We start from the raw sequence: 17,790 nt of genomic DNA, 5'->3' as shown, positions 1-17,790 counted from the left end.
CATCAGGCTGTGCTATAATTGCACTGGCTGTGATTGAATCTTGTGCTTCTGAGCTTCTCCTGGCTTCCTGCAAGGGCTAGGATGATATTCTTCTCATGCAAACTTGCGGTGATTTTTCCCACTTTCCTCCTGGAACTAGCGCTTCTCCCTGGAAATGTGAATTTGTACATGAGGTGTAGATGTGCTCCAGACTAGCTGGGGGTGAGAAAGGGTCTCCGTCTCCCATGCCAGCGGTGAAGAGGTTTGCCATCCTCTGAAAGACAGAGGCTTTTCCGGGTGTATGTCCCCTGACTGGTTCCCTCCTGTCCCAAGAGGTCTAGGCAGCAGCATTTTCCCTGTTTCTAGTCTATGACACTGATATAAAAGGGATAAGATCAAGCTCTTGGGTTAGCATAAAAAACGTGGGGAGAAATCCTGGGGGAAAGTCCTGGGCATCAATCCAGAAGAGGGAGGCAAAGAGTTTATAGGTCTGGGAAGGGAATCAAAGAAACGTGCAGGAGCCATCCGTCAGAACAGAAAGAAAACTCAGACACCTCTGATAAAGACTTGGGAGTGAGCGTTGTCACCAGTGCCCTCAACCTTTGGGGTCAGCTGCTTACCTTGACTCCTGCCAGCTGAGCTTCTGGCTGCCTCCAAAGAGTTCCTGTCCCCCTGCAAGTGGACATCTGAGGAGGGTGAAAGTGAGAGGAGCTGCTGGAGGGCAGGCTCCTACCTGCAGGGTGCAGGGGCTGGAGCCATCCTGAGCAGCCTGGCTTTGCAGTTCCACGTCAACTGAGAAACCCTTTTGCATCCAGCCTCCAGGCACGCCACATGGGGCTGCGCTGGGCCCTGCCTGGGGGGGCACACAGGGAAAAAACACACCACCAGCCTTTTCCAGATTTTTCTTTGCTTTGCCCAAGAGCCAGGAACAAGATAAGAAGAAAAGGAACTGCTCCTACAAGCAGCTGGGAAGAACATTGGGAAGGGGAGACAGACCTTGCTCTGCTTTTTTGCTTCACCGGCCACTGTCCCTAGCAGAGTGCTTGGTGCAGATAATGACTGCTTGCCCAGAAGTGAAATAACATGTTTCTGTTCCCCAGAATAAGGAAAAATTGCCCTTCTCTGCTGTCCATGAAAGCTGCAGCCCCCAGCTTCTTCATACCCTCTGGCAGCCATAGCTGGGTCTGCCTGGGCACTTGTGGCCCGAAGCTGCTCAACAGGGTTTGGCAGAGCCTGTGCCAGCACCCAGCTGGCATGCAGTGTCCCAGGGAGCAGCTTTCCTGTACTTGCTCCTTTTTTTTTTGGCGGACAAGGGATCATCTCCTGGCTAGGGGTGCAGGACGAAACAGCGAGAGCACTGCAGAGTGCTTGCGCAAATCACAGGGCATCATCTACTCCTGCTGTAGGATGCGCTGGAGGAGCCCAGGACGGGTTGTCTCCTAAGAGAAGGAGCTGTCAAGGCTGAGGAGCGCTGATCCTGTTGGGTGCATCGACAAGGAGAGCTTGCCATCTGCTGGAAAGTGATCAGCATTGACAGGCGACAGTCTGGCAAGAGCTCTTGGGTGTAAGAACAGGAGAAAGGCCTGTGCCGGCAGCCCCTGGAGAGCTGGATGGCATTTGGCCTCGCAGAGAGCAGGAAGAGCATCCTCTGAGGGAAGGAAGCACTGATCTCAGGCAAATGAGGTATGACAGAAGTCGTTGCAGGGTTTTACCATGCTCCCACCTTCCTTGAGCCCTCCTTGGAGGTGCCCGTCCCCGTTGCAGAGGTAGCAGAAGGGAATACACATTTGTTCGACTAATGCATCTCAACTCATTCATTAGTAGGGCAGGGCAGAGAGATGGCGTCTCGCATCTTCACAGCTTGGATCACCAGTGCGTCTGTTGGGCTGTCTGCGTGCTGCTCACAGCTTTCCCCACCACTGCTGAAATTCTTCCCTCCCCTTGACATATGCCCAGGCTTCAGCTTTTTGTTACACCACCAGCACATCCGGCATCCTGCTTCCAACCACATCAGCTCCCAGGAACACATGACCAGCAGGAGAGTCCTCAGTTTTCCCAATCAGATTTTATTAACATCTAGGAGGATATAAGCAGATCTCCAGCACAAGGGATTAACAAGCTGGTCTACCAATAGATGGACAAAACCTTCCCTAGCAATACTAGTATCGGTACCTCTGGGTATAAGTCGTATTAATACACGGTATAGCTTTGTTTATGTTATCAAAAGCCACATAAACCTTACTGGCCTGTTATCCCACTGCTGCACTCAGTGAGATGGTGCACAACAGTAGCAGAACCTGGGAAAGCTTGGGGACGTTCCTCTCCTGGTGCGGAAACCACCACGGGAACTTGACAGCGTACAGACCAGGCTTTTGCCATTTTAATTCAAAAAGGTAAGAAATAACAGCGGCAGCACCAATTGCCTTCAATTCCTTGTATTTCAGGGCCCAAACTCATATTAAGTATCCACCTATTTCCAGAAGGTGGCATTTTCACATGATCATTTTTTCCCTAGCAGAGCCAGGCCGCAAGCCTGCACACAGCCAGCAATTTTGTCACAGCTGCAGAAAAAGGGGGTGCAGGACCTTCTCCTGCTTCTGGCCCAAGTTGCACAGATGTTTCTTCAGCAGCAATATCATTTTAAGGGGCACTTGGTTCCAGAGCACTTACTTTGAACCCTTCTGGACCTACTAGACCACCTGGTTCAAGTGTTCATGTAGCTTTGAGATAAGCCAGACAGGGACAATGAACCAGGTAAAAACGAACCCAGCGAGACTCCCTCAAAAGAACAGTGTCTCAGGAGAATGAGGACAGGCTGTGGGGAGGGGTAGGAGGAAGCAGGAGAGCTGCTTTGTACAGCATGGGTTGGCAATCTGGACTCTGAAAAATACTGGAAGAAAAGCAGGGACAGACTGAAGAAAAATGAGGCAGAAGCAACGGGAAAGTAGAGGCCACAGCCTCTGATTTCAGATTGCTCCTGTCAATTGTTCTTCTCATTTAGAGGAAGGATGGGAAAATCGCTTTGACCAAGAGAATAGCTCTAAACTTCTCTTCCTGAGTTCAGCCCAAACCTTGAGCTCTATGAAGTTCCACAAACAAGGGCTTACTTAGACCACGTTGTGTTGTAAGTTAAGTTAGTGGAAACTACCAGCTGGGATCTGAGTTCAGGTTTGTGGGGAGCTCTGGGGATACTCCAGTGAAAGGATGTTCTTTTCCATGTCTGGTCAGACCAAACAGTCCCCCAGGAAAATAACAGGCTTTGCAATTCCAGGTGCGCTTCTAGATCGAAGATGCTAAAACATCTCTCCTAAGGTTTTCTTCAGTAAATGATGAGGAAGGCTAGGAAAAAAATACAGTCTAGTAATCCTCTAAAGGGGCCTGCAAAATCTAGCCTTTGATTAGTGTGAAGATCTTCAAAATCAGAAGAAACGCTACGGCTACCATATCGTGCTCCCATCCCTGAGTAGTCACGCCTGGCAGGCTCTTGCAAGGCTCCTTGGCTTTAATTTACATATTACTCCATCTAGTGGCCTAAAGGTTCCAGCCTCCACAAGTTCAAAACTCTGCCCTGGTACCAGCTGGAACTCAAACCTCTGCAGCAGTTTTGCCATCACCACTTTTGCCTCCATCTGTTAAGAAAAAAGCAAACTTACCGTCAGTGACAGTGACAGCAAATCCAGCTTGGACTGCAGCTGCTTCAAGTCAGTGTATTACATCATGCTGCTTTGTTCATATAGAGATTTAAAACTTAAATGTTACTCTTAATGCAGCTGACTGAGTTTGGGCAGGAAGAACAGAGTCGCCTGGGGCCTTCTGGATTGGAAGGTAACTGACAGACACAAAGATCTGCCCCCATGTTTATGCCAACCCCATTTTGGAAATTCGAGGTAAAACCAAGCACTTTGATGTGAAGATTTTGAGCACTGGTGCTTAGATGAGCTCAACCACACATCCAAAGAGCTGGCCTCCTACTGTCCTTCTGAAATGTTCTTTGCCGTGCTCAGGTAATCACATACTTCATTAAATTTTTCTCCCACCCATGCATCCTCCTCCTCACCTTGTCCTGGCTCGTGCCCTTCTGCCAGCTGATGTTTTTCCTGCCTTGATTCTGGCAGCTGCAGCCACAGGATGGTCCCTAAGAGCCCCTGCACCCTCTCTGTGTGTCTGACCTCAGTTGGCAAAGGGATGTTTGACTGAGATTCCCTTCAAGGGGTTTGGATTCAAGCAGGGTGACCCAGGACAGTTCAGAGGGACAGCAGCCTGCTGTCCCCTCCCTTGCTGCATGCGGGCACAGGTGACAGGGGACCAGCTCGGTACATGTGCTCACATAATAGCATTTGAGAGACCTGCCCTGTTGTGGGGATCTTCTCTCTAGAGGAAAGAGGATCAGCGCACCACCAAGTGTGGCCTTTGGTCCCCCCCCACCAGCCACGGCCAGCATACCCTGAGCTGGCCCAGTGCTTGCTACGCAGCATCGTTCCAGGCCTTTGCTTACCTGTGCAAACACCTGCCCGATGCAGGATCGGGGTCCCAGAGAGAACGGAAAATAGCAGTAATACGGCCTGCAAAGAAAAATGTTCAAATCTGTCATTCTGACAGCTTGGTTGTAAAGAAACATGCAAGTATTTCATCGCAGCAGCAAGGAAATGGTCTAAATACCGTCTCACCTAGCTGACTTATTAAGACAACCTCCAAATTAACATTTTTTTGCTTCAGAGCAGCAATACAGCTCTGCATCAAGTTTCCTTGTCATCTCCGCTTACTATTTGGCTCAGCTTACAAAGCTGTTGTGATGCGTGCAAACCTTGTTTCAAAGCTGAATGTCAAGCATACTCTAAATGCTCTCCAGCCCATCACGGGGACGTAACGATCCACCCACTTACTGCTCCTTTGGGCAGCTCTGAACCATGTGAGTGAGGGGGCGTTTGGCTCAGGAGACCAAACTTCAGCTTAGGTTGCCTGCCCGCATGGCTGAACAGCATCTTCTGTCCCTCAGCCCCTTGTCCCCTCTCTAATGTGGAGACAATTCAAGCATCCTGGGGCCAGGGCTGCCCCACATTAAATGTCTGTATTGCATTAAGGCAATTCAACCTGGTTTTGGTGTAAACCTTGTTTTTATACCTCAATAAAAACATTAAGTAACATTAGCATTGGGGTTTTTTTGTAAGGTATCACATGGTATAAAGAACTTCTGAACAGAAGCTGCACACTATTGCTCTCTATTTGCATTTGCGTAAGGCTTTAGTGTTACCCATATTGTAATGGAAAAATAGTTTTATTCTACTTTCTTCCCCTTGAAATCTCTTCCTGTAACGGTTCCTTATTACATTTTTAATAACCTGAGAGTAAAAAGAAACTCACTTAGGTGCATCTTTGCTAAATCGGTCTGGATTGAAAGTGAGCGGATCCTTGAAATACCTTTCCATCCTTCCCATTATATAAGTGCTGAACTGTCAAGAAAGAGTTTATTTGCGTTAGTCAGGAGCAGCGCACTAAAAATGCCTCTTTGCTGTCACGGGTACAAAGTCATAACTGCCTTCCACTCCCCAGGCAGAAACAATCCAGAGCCCCGATTAATATCCCAGTTTTGGCCAAAATTTCAGAAAGGCCAGTAGAAATACGCCCAGGGAGGATTTTGGCCCTCTGATACACTTGGATCGACTGCAGCAGCTAAAAGCTGCTGCTGGTGGATGGGACTCACAACGAGCGTCGTGTTTGCAGGAATTCTGATGCCATCGACAACACGCTCCTTCTCTATCCAGCGTAACGTCCCCGCGACAGGTGGGTACAGCCGCAGTGATTCCTTCAAAACCTGTGTCAGCAAAATGCACAAAAGGTCAGTAGATTAATACAGCATAGGAAGCAGAAATAAATTTAATTACTTCCCTATGGCCTTTCACTTTGGCTAAATGTGAGCTTTTGACTTGTGGAACAGATGCTGGTAGAACATATGCTTTGGACTCCTGTGGGCAAAATATAAGGTTAAATCAGTTCCTTCAGGGCTGGTTCTTTCTTACAACTGGTAAAATACAGAGAAAAAGAAACAAAAACCACAAGAGATATCATGCATTGAACTGATCTAACACCTCAAGTCAGGTCAACAACTAAGTGAAAAAAAATCACTGGGAAGCAAATTCAAAGGGAATATCTAAGAGTGAAGTCTCAGGCCCCCGATGAGCTGTTCTTGGCACCAGCTGCCACAAGGATAGGTGGTTGCTCCCACCTCCTTCCCACTCTCAGCACTGCACTCCCGCTTCTGCCTTTGTCCTGCTTCTGCTGCTCAGGGAGTTGACCCAGGTCAGAGCACCAAAATGACAAAAACCAACCTGGCAAAGGAAAATGAATAGGGAACAGTGAGGAAAAAAAATGGAACAAGACCACTTCTTTTGGTGGCAGTGAGCTGTAAGAATGGCTTATTTCATCAAAGTGAAACCTAATTAACAGTGCATATTAGCATCGCAATGCAAATGCAATTAACGCTGTGTATGCACAAGTGGATTAATGAAAAAGAAGCATGGACAAAAGGATTCAGAATTGCCTGAGCGACAGGAGTCCCATGGTCTCTGATACACCAGTGATGGACTGGCTTTGACCAAGGGTGATTGTGATTTTGGTTGCACAGATCCAAATTTGTTCTGTTAAATAAACGGTCTGCTTTGAGAGGCTCTCATGTGATCTGTCTTAAAACTGAAAAGCTTAGATACTTCGTCCTAATTGGAGTAGTATAATTGCACGGTGTTTGGAGAAGCCTAAGGAAACCTGCTGATTTCTGTAATCACGCAGAGATGCCTTTTCCTCAAAAGAAATACATCTTTGAAATCTATCTGCTCTCAAAGCACAGTGATTTGTGGGATGGGATATGGCAAAGGGTAAAACACCATCACCCACCTTGACAGGGCAGCTTAAGAGAAGAGTGATCATGGCAGACTACTAAAATCACAGGGAATTTAAGCAGGGAGAATAGCTGCCAGGACTGTGCTTCAGCCTCTCTTGAGGGCTACTGGTGTACCCCATCTTGTTAAAAGGATACACAACACAAATGCTGGCGAGTAGCCAAGCCCCGGCTTTGCAGTTCATTAACAACCTCTTTTAGGACCAAACCTTTTTTTTTTATTCCCTCCTGAGTGACTGAAGAGGGTTTCAAGACTGAATAATAAAAAACTGAAATAGCCATTATTTTTGGATGTCTTCAAATCCTGCTGAGTTTATGGCACATGGTGAGATCATAGCTGGAAATGCTTTAACAATAGTCAAACAAAAATAGAGTTGTGAGTTTGGGAAGCGCCTGGGACTCACGCACAGGTTGGGCTTGAAGTTGCAAACCCTTCTTAAAACACAGTTATGGTTTCAGCTTAAACACGTAGGGATTAAGCAACTCCACTCTAGCTCCCAGCTTGGTAATAATTAAAGAAAGCAATGAAGGAATCATATGGGATTTTGGAAAGAAATTTGAGGAGCATCCTTCCCAACAAGGCTGGGCTGCTGCAAATGGTTCACAGTACCTGCTTCCCGAGTCTCTGGGGACAAACACTGTCAGGATCAAATATTGGCACCGCTCTTAAAATTTTAAAAGTGTGGGGCTCCTCTTTGCAGTCCCATGAGATGTCAGGAGTGCTACCAAACGGCTCTGGCTGGTATTTCACCTTACTCCTACAGTACCTGCGATAAGTACGTGAGTTTGCCAAGATCCTCATAGTCAATGTCTCTCTTGGCTCCGAGAACTTCATCCACTTCGGCCTGAACCCTGCAGTTAAATTAAAAAAATCTTAGTTGCAGATGCCAATTTCTTGCTAGGCACGTTGACAAATTACACTTTTTTACTTTCCAGGCACTTAGTTGGACTTTGACTCCCAACCTCAGGCAAAATGCCGACTGATTCCCAGCCAGCCTGCCTGAACTTGTACCAGGATGCAGCAATGTGCGTACAGTGCAGCTGAATCAGGCAGGACTCAGGACCAGCTTTGTACAAAGGCTTTGAAAAAAATCACTTAGATGGAATTGAAGTTAATTCAACTTAAGCTTTTTAAAATTTTAAATATATTGGGACTACAAAACTGCTTATTTTGTAAGGGAGGCTAGCATTTATCGGGAATTGATCCTAACTTTTAAATAATCCTTATAACTAAGTCCGCCTCGAAATTAACAGCTAGCTGGGTTTGCAAATTGGAGCGCATGTACCTTTCCAGTATTTCAGGATGCTGAGCCAGTGCCATTACTGTAAACGACAACTGATTGGCAGTGGTTTCATGACCTAATGACACAAAAAATTGGTTTAAAGGTTAGTATGAAATAATAACACGATACAAAGATGGTCGACTAGTGTGATTATGAACAGGAAACTTCAAACGTCAGGCCCCAAATGTTTTATTTCAAGTATGCTAGAAATTAAAGGAAATACTAAAAGGGATGTAAAGTCTACGTAAGGAGCTTTCAAGAACGACAAGGACAAGGCATAGCTGGTAAAGATACAAGCCATCTTGCTGAACTCAAAGCTGCAGTGGCTGCATACGGCACCTACTGGTTATGAGTTCCCTGACAGAAAGACCAGTGAGGTTCAGTATTTGCCTTGTCATATTATGGGACATACAGTTCTGCAAAGAAGCAAGGATTTACTAGTTTTAAAGGAAAACAAAGCTTCTAACCAGCTTTCTTTGAAATGTCTGCTTTATATGGGTAGTTTTCATTTTTTCATGGGTAGGCATATGTTTTACCTCGAAACACTACAGAAAACAGACTTCTGCAAAGATGTGTTTGTTGCAATAACGTCTTTCTTGTCAAAGAACAGTGTCTTGACCTCACCTTCTTAGGAACCTAAATCCTGACTTGCAAGATTGATCTTTCTATGTTGTTTACCTCATGTATCATCTTGGCCCTTGATTTTTCTGACAGGCTTGACAGTGCCCTCTCCTACCAACTGTTGACTACGCTCTTAAGGCAAGAACAGCATTTAATTCTGTAGATGAGGTGAAGACACGTGGATTATGTTAAAGATGCTTTAAATGGGGTTTGGCAGGATCTGGGAGGAAGGGCCAGAACCCCGTGAGGAACAGCCCTGCACCCCAGCAAGCAGTGCTGCCCTCTGCACCACAAGTTGGGAACCACTGGCCTGGCATTATTTGCTGTGTTGCTATGACTGAAGGAGGACAATATATAACTTGCCTACGAGAAAGCCAAGAGTTCTCTTCAGACCGCGCCCAGCTGGTCCTATGCCAGTGTAATACTGCCCGCTTCCAACCAAGTGACCCCTTGGTTACAGCAGCATCACACGGAGCGAACCAGGACATTAATCATGTCCCCACAGATGGCCCGAAAATGTACAGCTTCCCACATGACATATCCAAAATATTAAAATAGCTACCAACCTGCAACAAAGAAAGTGATAAAGTTATCCAGAATGTTTTCATCATCTCTAGTTTCCTCCAGAGCTGTCAAGAGAGAAAAGCAAACAGGATTAGAAGACGTTCCCATGCCCCAGCTGTAACAGCCAGAATGCATTGCCCTATTTTGCATATTTTGTCTGAGGTGGCATCGGCAGGGGACACTGAGTGGGCAACTCAGTGGTGACTTGCAACCAATAATTTGATCCAACACAAAGAAACGGGGAATTTTCAAAGCAACAGAGATTTTTCAAAGCAACTCTCACTATATTCAGTGTGAAAAAACCCTCCTGAAGACACTAGAGGATCAAAGCTCAGATTACCAAAATAAGCCTCCCCAAATCTCATGGCAAAACATGCAACAGATGAATTAATTCCAACAGCAAAGTGTCCCCTACCATCTCCTTTCAGTATCTGTGTAAGAATATCCAGCGTGGCTTCCTTCCCATTCTGGATGTCCTCTCTCCTCTGGTCAATGCACTCCTTCGCCACACGCCGCAGCAGCCTCACACTCTCCCTGACCTCCTTTACCAGCTTCTGTTTCCCTGGCATGTACTGAATACAGAATTTCTTTAGTCATTTTATTCCTTTTGCCAGTAAAAAATATTACCAAGTTATATTTTTCAAGCGAGCACCTTGTTTTCTGCTAAATGACACTTGTCACAAAAACATCTCTTCTCCATGGAACAAAGTAAATGTCCCCAAGGCCAAGGGTTTGGGCTGAAATGAGAAATACTCCAATCTGGGCATGCCCAATCCGGGCTTGTCAGAGCTGATGTTTTGAGCACTGTGAGCAAAATTCCTCACTTCTCCATGGAGAGAAACTGCAGCATGTGATACAGAATCTCACCTCTGAGCCCAAAAAGGAAAACAGAAGCTCTAAAAGCCTGAACTACAACTTTCATGAGAAACTGTGGAATGATTTTTAACTTAAATATTTCAGATTACATCCATAATTTCCTAGTATATGAATTTTTGTAGAAAATACCATTTTTTTATGTCAAGAAAGTTCAAATTTCTTCCACCTTGAGTGAAGGCTGCCATCTTTTTGGAAAAAATGGCAAAAATTTCAATTTTTGCAGTGAAAGTGTAAAACCATACGAGAAGAAGACAGAAGCATGAGGGAAGAGAAGGCAGAAAGACAGAAAGGAAGCACTAGATGTTAACGTTAATTTTGCAAGTGTTTTAAAGCACTAATGAATGCACAATGGAGAGAAAGAGTTACTGATGACCCTTTCCTTGTTGTACATGGACGTTGCACAGCTCCGTCCCACTCGGCAGGAGCAGGGCCTCCAGCTGGACGCAAGGAGAGAGGACTGAAGAGAGGAGCATACAGACCTTGAGGAAGGGGATGCGCGCCTTTGTCATTCCCTCCAAAACCATGCGCACAGCATGCGGTAAAGGCATCTGGTCATCGCTCAGTGCATTTAATTCCAAGCCAAAGGCTACCTGAGTAGTGGGAGAGAAAAAGACAACTTGCTGCATCCTCCTGGCTCCCTGGGGCTGGGGTGAAAGGGCAGGACAGCCTCACACTGCATTTTCCCCTAAAAACACCTCAGGCTAGATCCTGCCTTGCAGGAGGCTGAGAGGGAAGGGTAATATCTACATTATGCTTCCTCCTTATTCAGGGAGATTAATAATTTACTATTACACTCCATTCATCCCAAACTGTTTTGCATAGAGAAGAGAAAAGCCAGCATAAGGCAGACTTTGTGCTGATGTATAATGGTAATAACACAACATTCACAAGTGAACGAGCACTGGTGTGACCTTTTTTGGCACAGAAGGGTGGAGGTATGAGACTGTAAGGGCTTTTGCGAAGGGTCCCCATCCTGCAGGCCACACTGTACAAACCCTTCCCTAAGTGTCCCTTCCTATGGCTCAGCCTGAATGGAAGTGGCACAATTAGTCTTCTGGCACTGCTGGGTAAAGGTCTTGCTCCCTGGTTGCAGCTCCTGATCCCGTCCTGCTGCCGGTACCCGTTACTTCCATTCCTTCCTGCCAGTCGCAGAGGAAACAAGAAAGCGGACAGCTGGTACCTTTCCAATGATATCCATAGTCACCCGGTTCATCATGTTCAGCATGCTAAACTCTGTTTTTCCATCTGCCTTTTCCTCTAGCTTCTCCATCAGCTCCTCTGCTTTTTCATTAAAAGTTTCCATCAGACCAATCAGGTAGCTGAACGATTAATAAAAATGAGTGATGGGGCTCTGGAAAGGAGATCTTTGCTGATGATTTGCATCATTATTTTCCACTGAAAATCATAAAAGATTTTTGCTTTTTAATTCTTAGTAAATTTGCCTGAATACTTTAAAAAGCAAACAGACAAAATGAGCTAAATTCTTCTTATAGCAGCCCTGCTCTCTTCTGCCACGTAAACAATGGCTGTCATGGCAAAGGGCTTTGGCCTGTGCATGCCGAGGCAAATGGACTTTACCTTCAGACCCTAAACACAATGCACTGAGGCACACAGAAGCAAACCAGACCAACCCCCTACTCGTCAACCATGCTGTATCTCCCCTAGTGAATCACTCAGGCAGGTGAATGATGAGGCTTGCCCACTTCAAATCCTTCCGACAGGATAAGGCAGCCATCACCACACTCCTGGATACACAACCCTGGGACCTTTCTGCCATCGCTGAGCGCATATGGGTGCCACTCCCCCATGGGAAGTCTGGTCAAATTATACTTGTGATGGAAACGGTGTATTGGACTCTAACTAAAATGTGATTTTGGTACTACATGGGTTTTTTCTCTTTCTAAATATCAAATAATGAATCAATGACAGGCAGAATAATAAAAATACAGTAGAAATAACAGCTAGATCATCCCAGAGATATTTGCCTTACCTTCGGCTGAAAGCTGGATCCATTATCCTCCGCTGCTTGTGCCAATGCTCATGGTCACAAACAGTTACCAAGCCATTTCCTAGAAACCTAGCATTTAGAAAAACAAGGAAAAGAACAGTTTTCAGGAAGGGAGCCAGCTGAACCCTGTGTAGTCACAAAGATAACTCTTCCACATCTCCCTTCTTGTATTTCTCCTATGTGCAGGGAGTACTGTGCTGCTTTGAGTACGCAGTCGTTGCATCATTGTGGACGACTGAACTGCAGATATGTTTTGCCTGGTAGGTATGGACTGCTGAGTCCAATAAGATGCTGGTTCATTACAGCTGTTATGCAAATAATTAATATAGTAACGGGATTATTACATTTTTAAAAGCTTCAGGCTAACAGAGAAAAATCCCCTTTTTTGTTATTGAACTTAAGAGCTGGAAACTCCCATGCATTAAGGAATAATTCAGTGCTCTAAAATCTAAGTGAGAAGCTTGATGATGGTCTTGAGCAAACTTTTCTGAGACTAACTGAACACCCACAGGGGGAAAAAACCAATATGATCAAGGTAAAAAAAAAAAAATCCAACATAACCTCCTCCCTGACTGGGGAGACATTTGACTTGACACATAATTTAGTAGGTACATGTTGCTTACGTATGTCTGGAATTAGTTATTAATCCCAACACTAAGGTAAATGGTCTGAGTTAAAGTGTCATGCCTGTGATGTTATTTATGTTTCAATTATTTTCAAATCACAATGGCTTCAGATAGGTTCCGCCTACCTCTCACCAAATATGTTGAAGATACGACCATACACCAGTGGATCCTTTGGGTACTGTGGTGACATCAAGAACTCCTAAAATCAAATCACAGGTCAGTGAATACTGAGTGCAATTCATTTCCCAGACAAAACATAAAAAGCCACTCACACTCTTTTCCTCCTGTAGCAATAGTCTGAAGACGACATGAATTATTTGGTGTGCCCCGATTCCCCAGTTCCTGTGCTGCTAGTTTGTTTTGCATGCCTCTAGCACTTTTTGCCCAGTGACCCGAAATCTCACTCTGTGGTTATTGCAAAGATTAGAGGAAGAAATTCAGTCCCTTGTGCCTCGCTTATTTGAGATATTAAGCTCTTGCAGAGAGTCTGCTTTTCAGAAATGGCGGGTGCTTGCTCTGTCTGCTGTCTAAATAAAGGTAACAAAGTAAATCAACGGATCAAGAAAGACAATAAATCAGGACAGCCTGCAGAGCAGAGCACCTCACCCTCCTAACCCAGCCAAAGCCACCCTCACTGCAAGTACAGACTGGCTGCACCGCACTGCCCTGAACATCAGGCACCAGCTCTCTCCTTCTGAAGGGATGCACCAATCCCCACTGTTGATTCAGCTTTATTTTGCAGTACCTTCACTCCTTCAGGAGTCAGAATCATTACTGAGACTCTGTGAAAGGCATTAAGCCGTACAATGGGTCCATACTTCTCTGCCCTACAAGAAAAGAAGGAGGAAAAAAAAAAAAACAAAAGAGAGAATTACGGTACAAACCACCAACATTAAACAGTTCAGACCTAATAACCTCAAAGGACCAAAGCAGCATGTACTGGGAACTACTGCAGTCTTCAGCGAGTAAAGCCACTAAGAGAAAGATCAATGCTCTCTCTCTAGCTCCTCTACTGACTTTCTGAATGATGCTAAATATGTAATTCAGGGCCTCTGTACCTTGATTTCCCAATCTGTGCTACAGGGCTACTATTCAACGTTACTGATGTGTCTCAACTTACCACTGCAGGAAGAGATCATGCATAAACTCCTGTTTCTTCATCATTCTCCACAAGATCGGTAGATGTCCTAATAAAAAGCTGCAAAAAATTAAGGTTAAGAGTGTTATGAGGATGCCAATACAGGGTTTTGTATGGATTGGAACCTGTGTTCAGGGTCAGGCTGGTGCACTCGCGCAGCCAGGAAGACCAGCGCAGAGACACAGGACAAGGTCTTTTTTGCTGCTGTATTATAGGAGATGTTTGGGTCTGGGTAGGAGCTCCCAGCAAACTGCTTTGCTCTTTGCCCAGCTGACTGAATCTCTGCTGCAACTATGACATTTCTGCACGTGCAACAGACATTTGCATTAAATATTCTTTAATACATGCTCAGATCAGATAAGCGCAACTTCAGTTCTGTCAATGGAGTCAAACTGAGTAAAATTAGGAATGGTCTCCTGTCTAAAGCCATGTCACCTCAAATGCTGGAAAAAAGAGGGTAACCTAGAAGGATAATCACTGGATTACCACATCCACTGCAGAAATATATAAAAAGGGTTAACTCTTCAAATACAATAGCCATATTGAAAAGTTAGAGATCAATTCCTTCCTTTGGCTGTGAGAGCGAATTCCCACCGGCTTTGCACACATCTGAAGGAAGATTTGGCCAAGCTCCTCTCTAAATGAAGCAAGCTGTGCTTAAGATCTGTTTTCCATTTGAGGGACAGCCAGCCATGCTATCATCCTTTGCAGTATAAACAAGCTATAGGGGAAAAACAGGCTCTTATTTTATTTCTGTTGGAACCAGGAGGTGCTTAAAATAACAAGCAGTCTACAAAGTTACCCAACCTCTACAGAAACTTTTAATCCTTCACTTATTTGACTCGTCCATTGTAACCGGACACCAAAAAGATGTGAAAGCCGCAAATATGACAGAAAAATCCTTCATTAACTAAAGCTCTGGAAAACCCTCTCTCTGCAGTGCATGAAGCAAAGTCCCACTCACGGTTCCCCTTGTGTGACACATGAATCCTCAGAAATACTTTTCATTCCCTGTCCCATTACTACCCAATTAAGTCAGGTGTTACAATAGGACTAAAACTTTCATCTGCTAATGAGAAGTCCCCATTACTTACTGCATGCCATGAAAAAAACTAAGCAAGGGCTTGGTTTGGGATATATAACTATGTGACACTATCATCTGAAAACATATGTTTGCAAAAAAATCCTTTTGCCCATTTCTTGCTATTAAATCTTTAATATGAAGCAAACCTTTGAAGAGACGAGCTTCTCTCTTCACAGGCGAGCCATTCATGCAGTAAAAACAACACAAAGCCACTAGGACTCACTTTTCCAGCCTGTCCTGCACAAGTCTCCTTTGGAGATGTGCTGTGCTAGTTCTGATAAAATATATCAGCCCAGAAAACCAAGGGCATTAACATAATCTTCTCATCATCCAGCTGTAAGACCTTAGACACAGTCCGAGGTTTTGCTAAGATCCTTTTGAACTCCATCCTAAACAAAGGCTTTCTTAAGCTTTTATCAAAGGGAAAGAGCTAAGGGCAAAGGGAAAGTCACACATCTGGGAGGGAATACCACCTTGAAACTATACAGGCTGTGGGCTGCCTGGCTGGGGAGCAGATCTGCTGACCACAGCCTGGGGGCTGGTCCAAGTGGGCAGCAAGCTGGACACAAGACAGCCTTTGCTTCTGGTGCTGCTCTTCTCTAGTTTGCCAGATACAGTCTCAGCTGAGAAGTGTTTAGATTTGGATGAATCCCATTTCAGAGTAATGTAGGTTGGCAAGGACCTCTGGAGGCCACTGGTCCAGTCCCCTGCTCCAGGCCAGTCAATGCCAGAGCTGTTACATGGCTCAGGGCCTCACTCAGTCACTTGTGCCAGCGTTCACGTGCCCTCATGATGAAGGTGTTTTGCCTTACACCTAGTTGGGATTTCCCTTGAGGCAACTTGTACCTATTGCTCTTTGTCCTTCATTTTGCAACTCCAAGGACAGTCTGGTTCCATCTTCTCATAACCATCCATTCGTAGCTGAGAACAACGAGTGGATCCCCTCTGCCCTTCAGTGGCTGCTTCTCCATGCAAAGCAAGCCCAGCTCTCAGCCTCTCAGGCGACCTGGCTGCCCTCCACTGGACTTGCCTCAGTTTTTCAATATCTCTCTTGTACTGGGGAGACCACCACCACACACAGCTCCTGGCTTTACTTTTTGTTTTGTTTTGATAAATGACTTTTCAGAGCTGGAGGTATTTGATTTTCCTTACCTTGGACATTTAGGAGTGCAAGTGTTTGTGCAACAGGAACTGAAATGGGGGGTTTGGGCTGTCCCTGGCAATTTATACTTTGGAAAAGCTATCAAGCAGGCTCACATGACATACAAGCTTCCACCTAGACATAAGAGTACTAGAAACCTTCCTACCAGTACTAGAAACCTTCCCGGGAAGGATCCTACGCTGATCACCAACATCAAGCCTCAAACCCTGGAGAAGGGACAGAAAAGCAGCAACAGGGTTCCTCGAGCTGCCATTACTCTAGGGTGTTACTTCACACCTTGAAATGAACCTAAAGACAAGCAGGTTCAGGTATGACAGGATCCATCCTCTCTCTAATCCTAGTATCTGACCCTGATTACACAAATAAATAGGCTGAAACTCAGAATTATGGAGCCAAGCGTGGTGTCCCTGTAGGACTGTTTGGTTAGGAGAGTGCTGGTGTGGTGTCTCTTCCAGTGGCATGTTACAGACGGCATGTGCACCCAAAGCTGAGGCCCAATGGGAAGCCCCCACTCTCCTGCAAGACCCGTGTCTCCTTGTGACAGCACTGCCATTTGCCTTGCTGGCAGCCTTCTCACTGCCCTTTATCACTTATGACATTATATTTTGTTTTGGCAGAAACCAAACACCTAGCTCACGAGGGAGAACAGGGAAGGTGCCTGATGGAGTGCCTCCTGGGGCTGTGCGGGGACGGCAGCCTGTGCTGGCCCAGCGCATAAAGGCCCTCCTGCACGGCTGGTGCTGCCGGCTGCATCCCTTCGGTGTCGTAAGCGAACTCACAGCCCACTTGGGCAACTCTAAACCGCTCGTTTCATGCTGCTGTGGCCACCCGGAGCGACCATCCCGCCCCGCCAGCCCAAGCCAGCCAGGCAGTGATCAGGGATCCCCGGCAATGCCAGATGGTGCCAGCCCTCCCCGGGAAGCAAGTGGATATATGTGCGCTGTCCCTGATTTCCTCCACTTTCCCCTTGCCCACACCAGCAAGGTCCTGGCCCGTCCCCAAAGGTCGCCCTGGAGCGTTTCATCTTCTGCTCTGACATTTTCTCCTGGCCCCAGGCTGGCAGCGAGAGCAGCCGGGGCGCAAGGTCCACCGCTTCGCCCGGCCACCATAACGGGCGTCGGGGCTGAATGGTGGGAACGGCCCTGCCGAGGCCTGAGAACCCCAGCCCGGGTCCCACCTCCTCGCCCCGGCCCGCCCTGCCCTGCCCGCCCCTCACCTCTCCCGCGGGGGGCCGGGGATGTGGTCGTACTCGGCGTGGACGCATTTCAGGTAGCAGCAAAACAGGCCGAAGGCCAGCAGGGCGAGGGCCAGCAGGAGCCCCGCCGCGGCCCACAACCCCTCCATCGCCCGCCGGCGGCCGCCTGACAGCACCGCCCCTTCCCCAGGCGGCATGGGCGGATCGGGAGAGTCCCCGGCTGCCGAAGGGGCCAGGCCGGGCCGGCGCAATCCCCGGCTGCGGGGCGGGCTGCAGGCGGGGCCGGCGCCATTAAAGGGCCCGGCGGCAGCGAGACTAGCTGGGGGTGAGGTGCGTGTGGGTGGTTGAGTTTGGGGCTCGGC

At 46.6% G+C, this 17,790-nt stretch overlaps 1 protein-coding gene across 1 annotated transcript; it reads right to left on the bottom strand.

Annotated features, from left to right (window-relative positions):
• Positions 1-2,046: 2,046 nt before the first annotated feature.
• LOC128909490 (cholesterol 24-hydroxylase) lies at positions 2,047-17,632 on the bottom strand. The gene is made up of 15 exons (XM_054201223.1): positions 17,450-17,632; positions 13,970-14,047; positions 13,595-13,676; positions 12,975-13,048; positions 12,206-12,292; positions 11,396-11,534; positions 10,695-10,805; positions 9,755-9,911; positions 9,342-9,404; positions 8,158-8,230; positions 7,639-7,723; positions 5,681-5,791; positions 5,341-5,429; positions 4,475-4,541; positions 2,047-3,608 (listed from the first exon to the last, which is right to left on the bottom strand). Exons 1-15 carry the CDS (start codon positions 17,623-17,625, stop codon positions 3,447-3,449), a joined length of 1,554 nt encoding a protein of 517 aa, XP_054057198.1. The 5' UTR covers positions 17,626-17,632; the 3' UTR covers positions 2,047-3,446.
• Between the last annotated feature and the right edge of the window lie 158 nt (positions 17,633-17,790).

The sequence above is a fragment of the Rissa tridactyla genome, chromosome 4 (genome assembly GCF_028500815.1).
Source record: "Rissa tridactyla isolate bRisTri1 chromosome 4, bRisTri1.patW.cur.20221130, whole genome shotgun sequence".
Classification (NCBI taxonomy): Eukaryota; Metazoa; Chordata; class Aves; order Charadriiformes; family Laridae; genus Rissa; species Rissa tridactyla.
This window is presented reverse-complemented; position numbering and strand designations above follow the sequence as displayed.

What these genes read in the sequence shown, in the direction of transcription:
- LOC128909490 (XM_054201223.1), bottom strand. Translation starts at nt 17,625, where the DNA reads ATGCCGCCTGGGGAAGGGGCGGTGCTGTCAGGCGGCCGCCGGCGGGCG. An exon ending in TATCACTTTCTTTGTTGCAG is followed by an intron (nt 8,231 to 9,341) that starts GTTGGTAGCTAT and finishes TTGTGTCATTAG; the next exon opens with GTCATGAAACCACTGCCAAT. An exon ending in TCGGGCAGGTGTTTGCACAG is followed by an intron (nt 3,609 to 4,474) that starts GTAAGCAAAGGC and finishes TTTTCTTAACAG; the next exon opens with ATGGAGGCAAAAGTGGTGAT.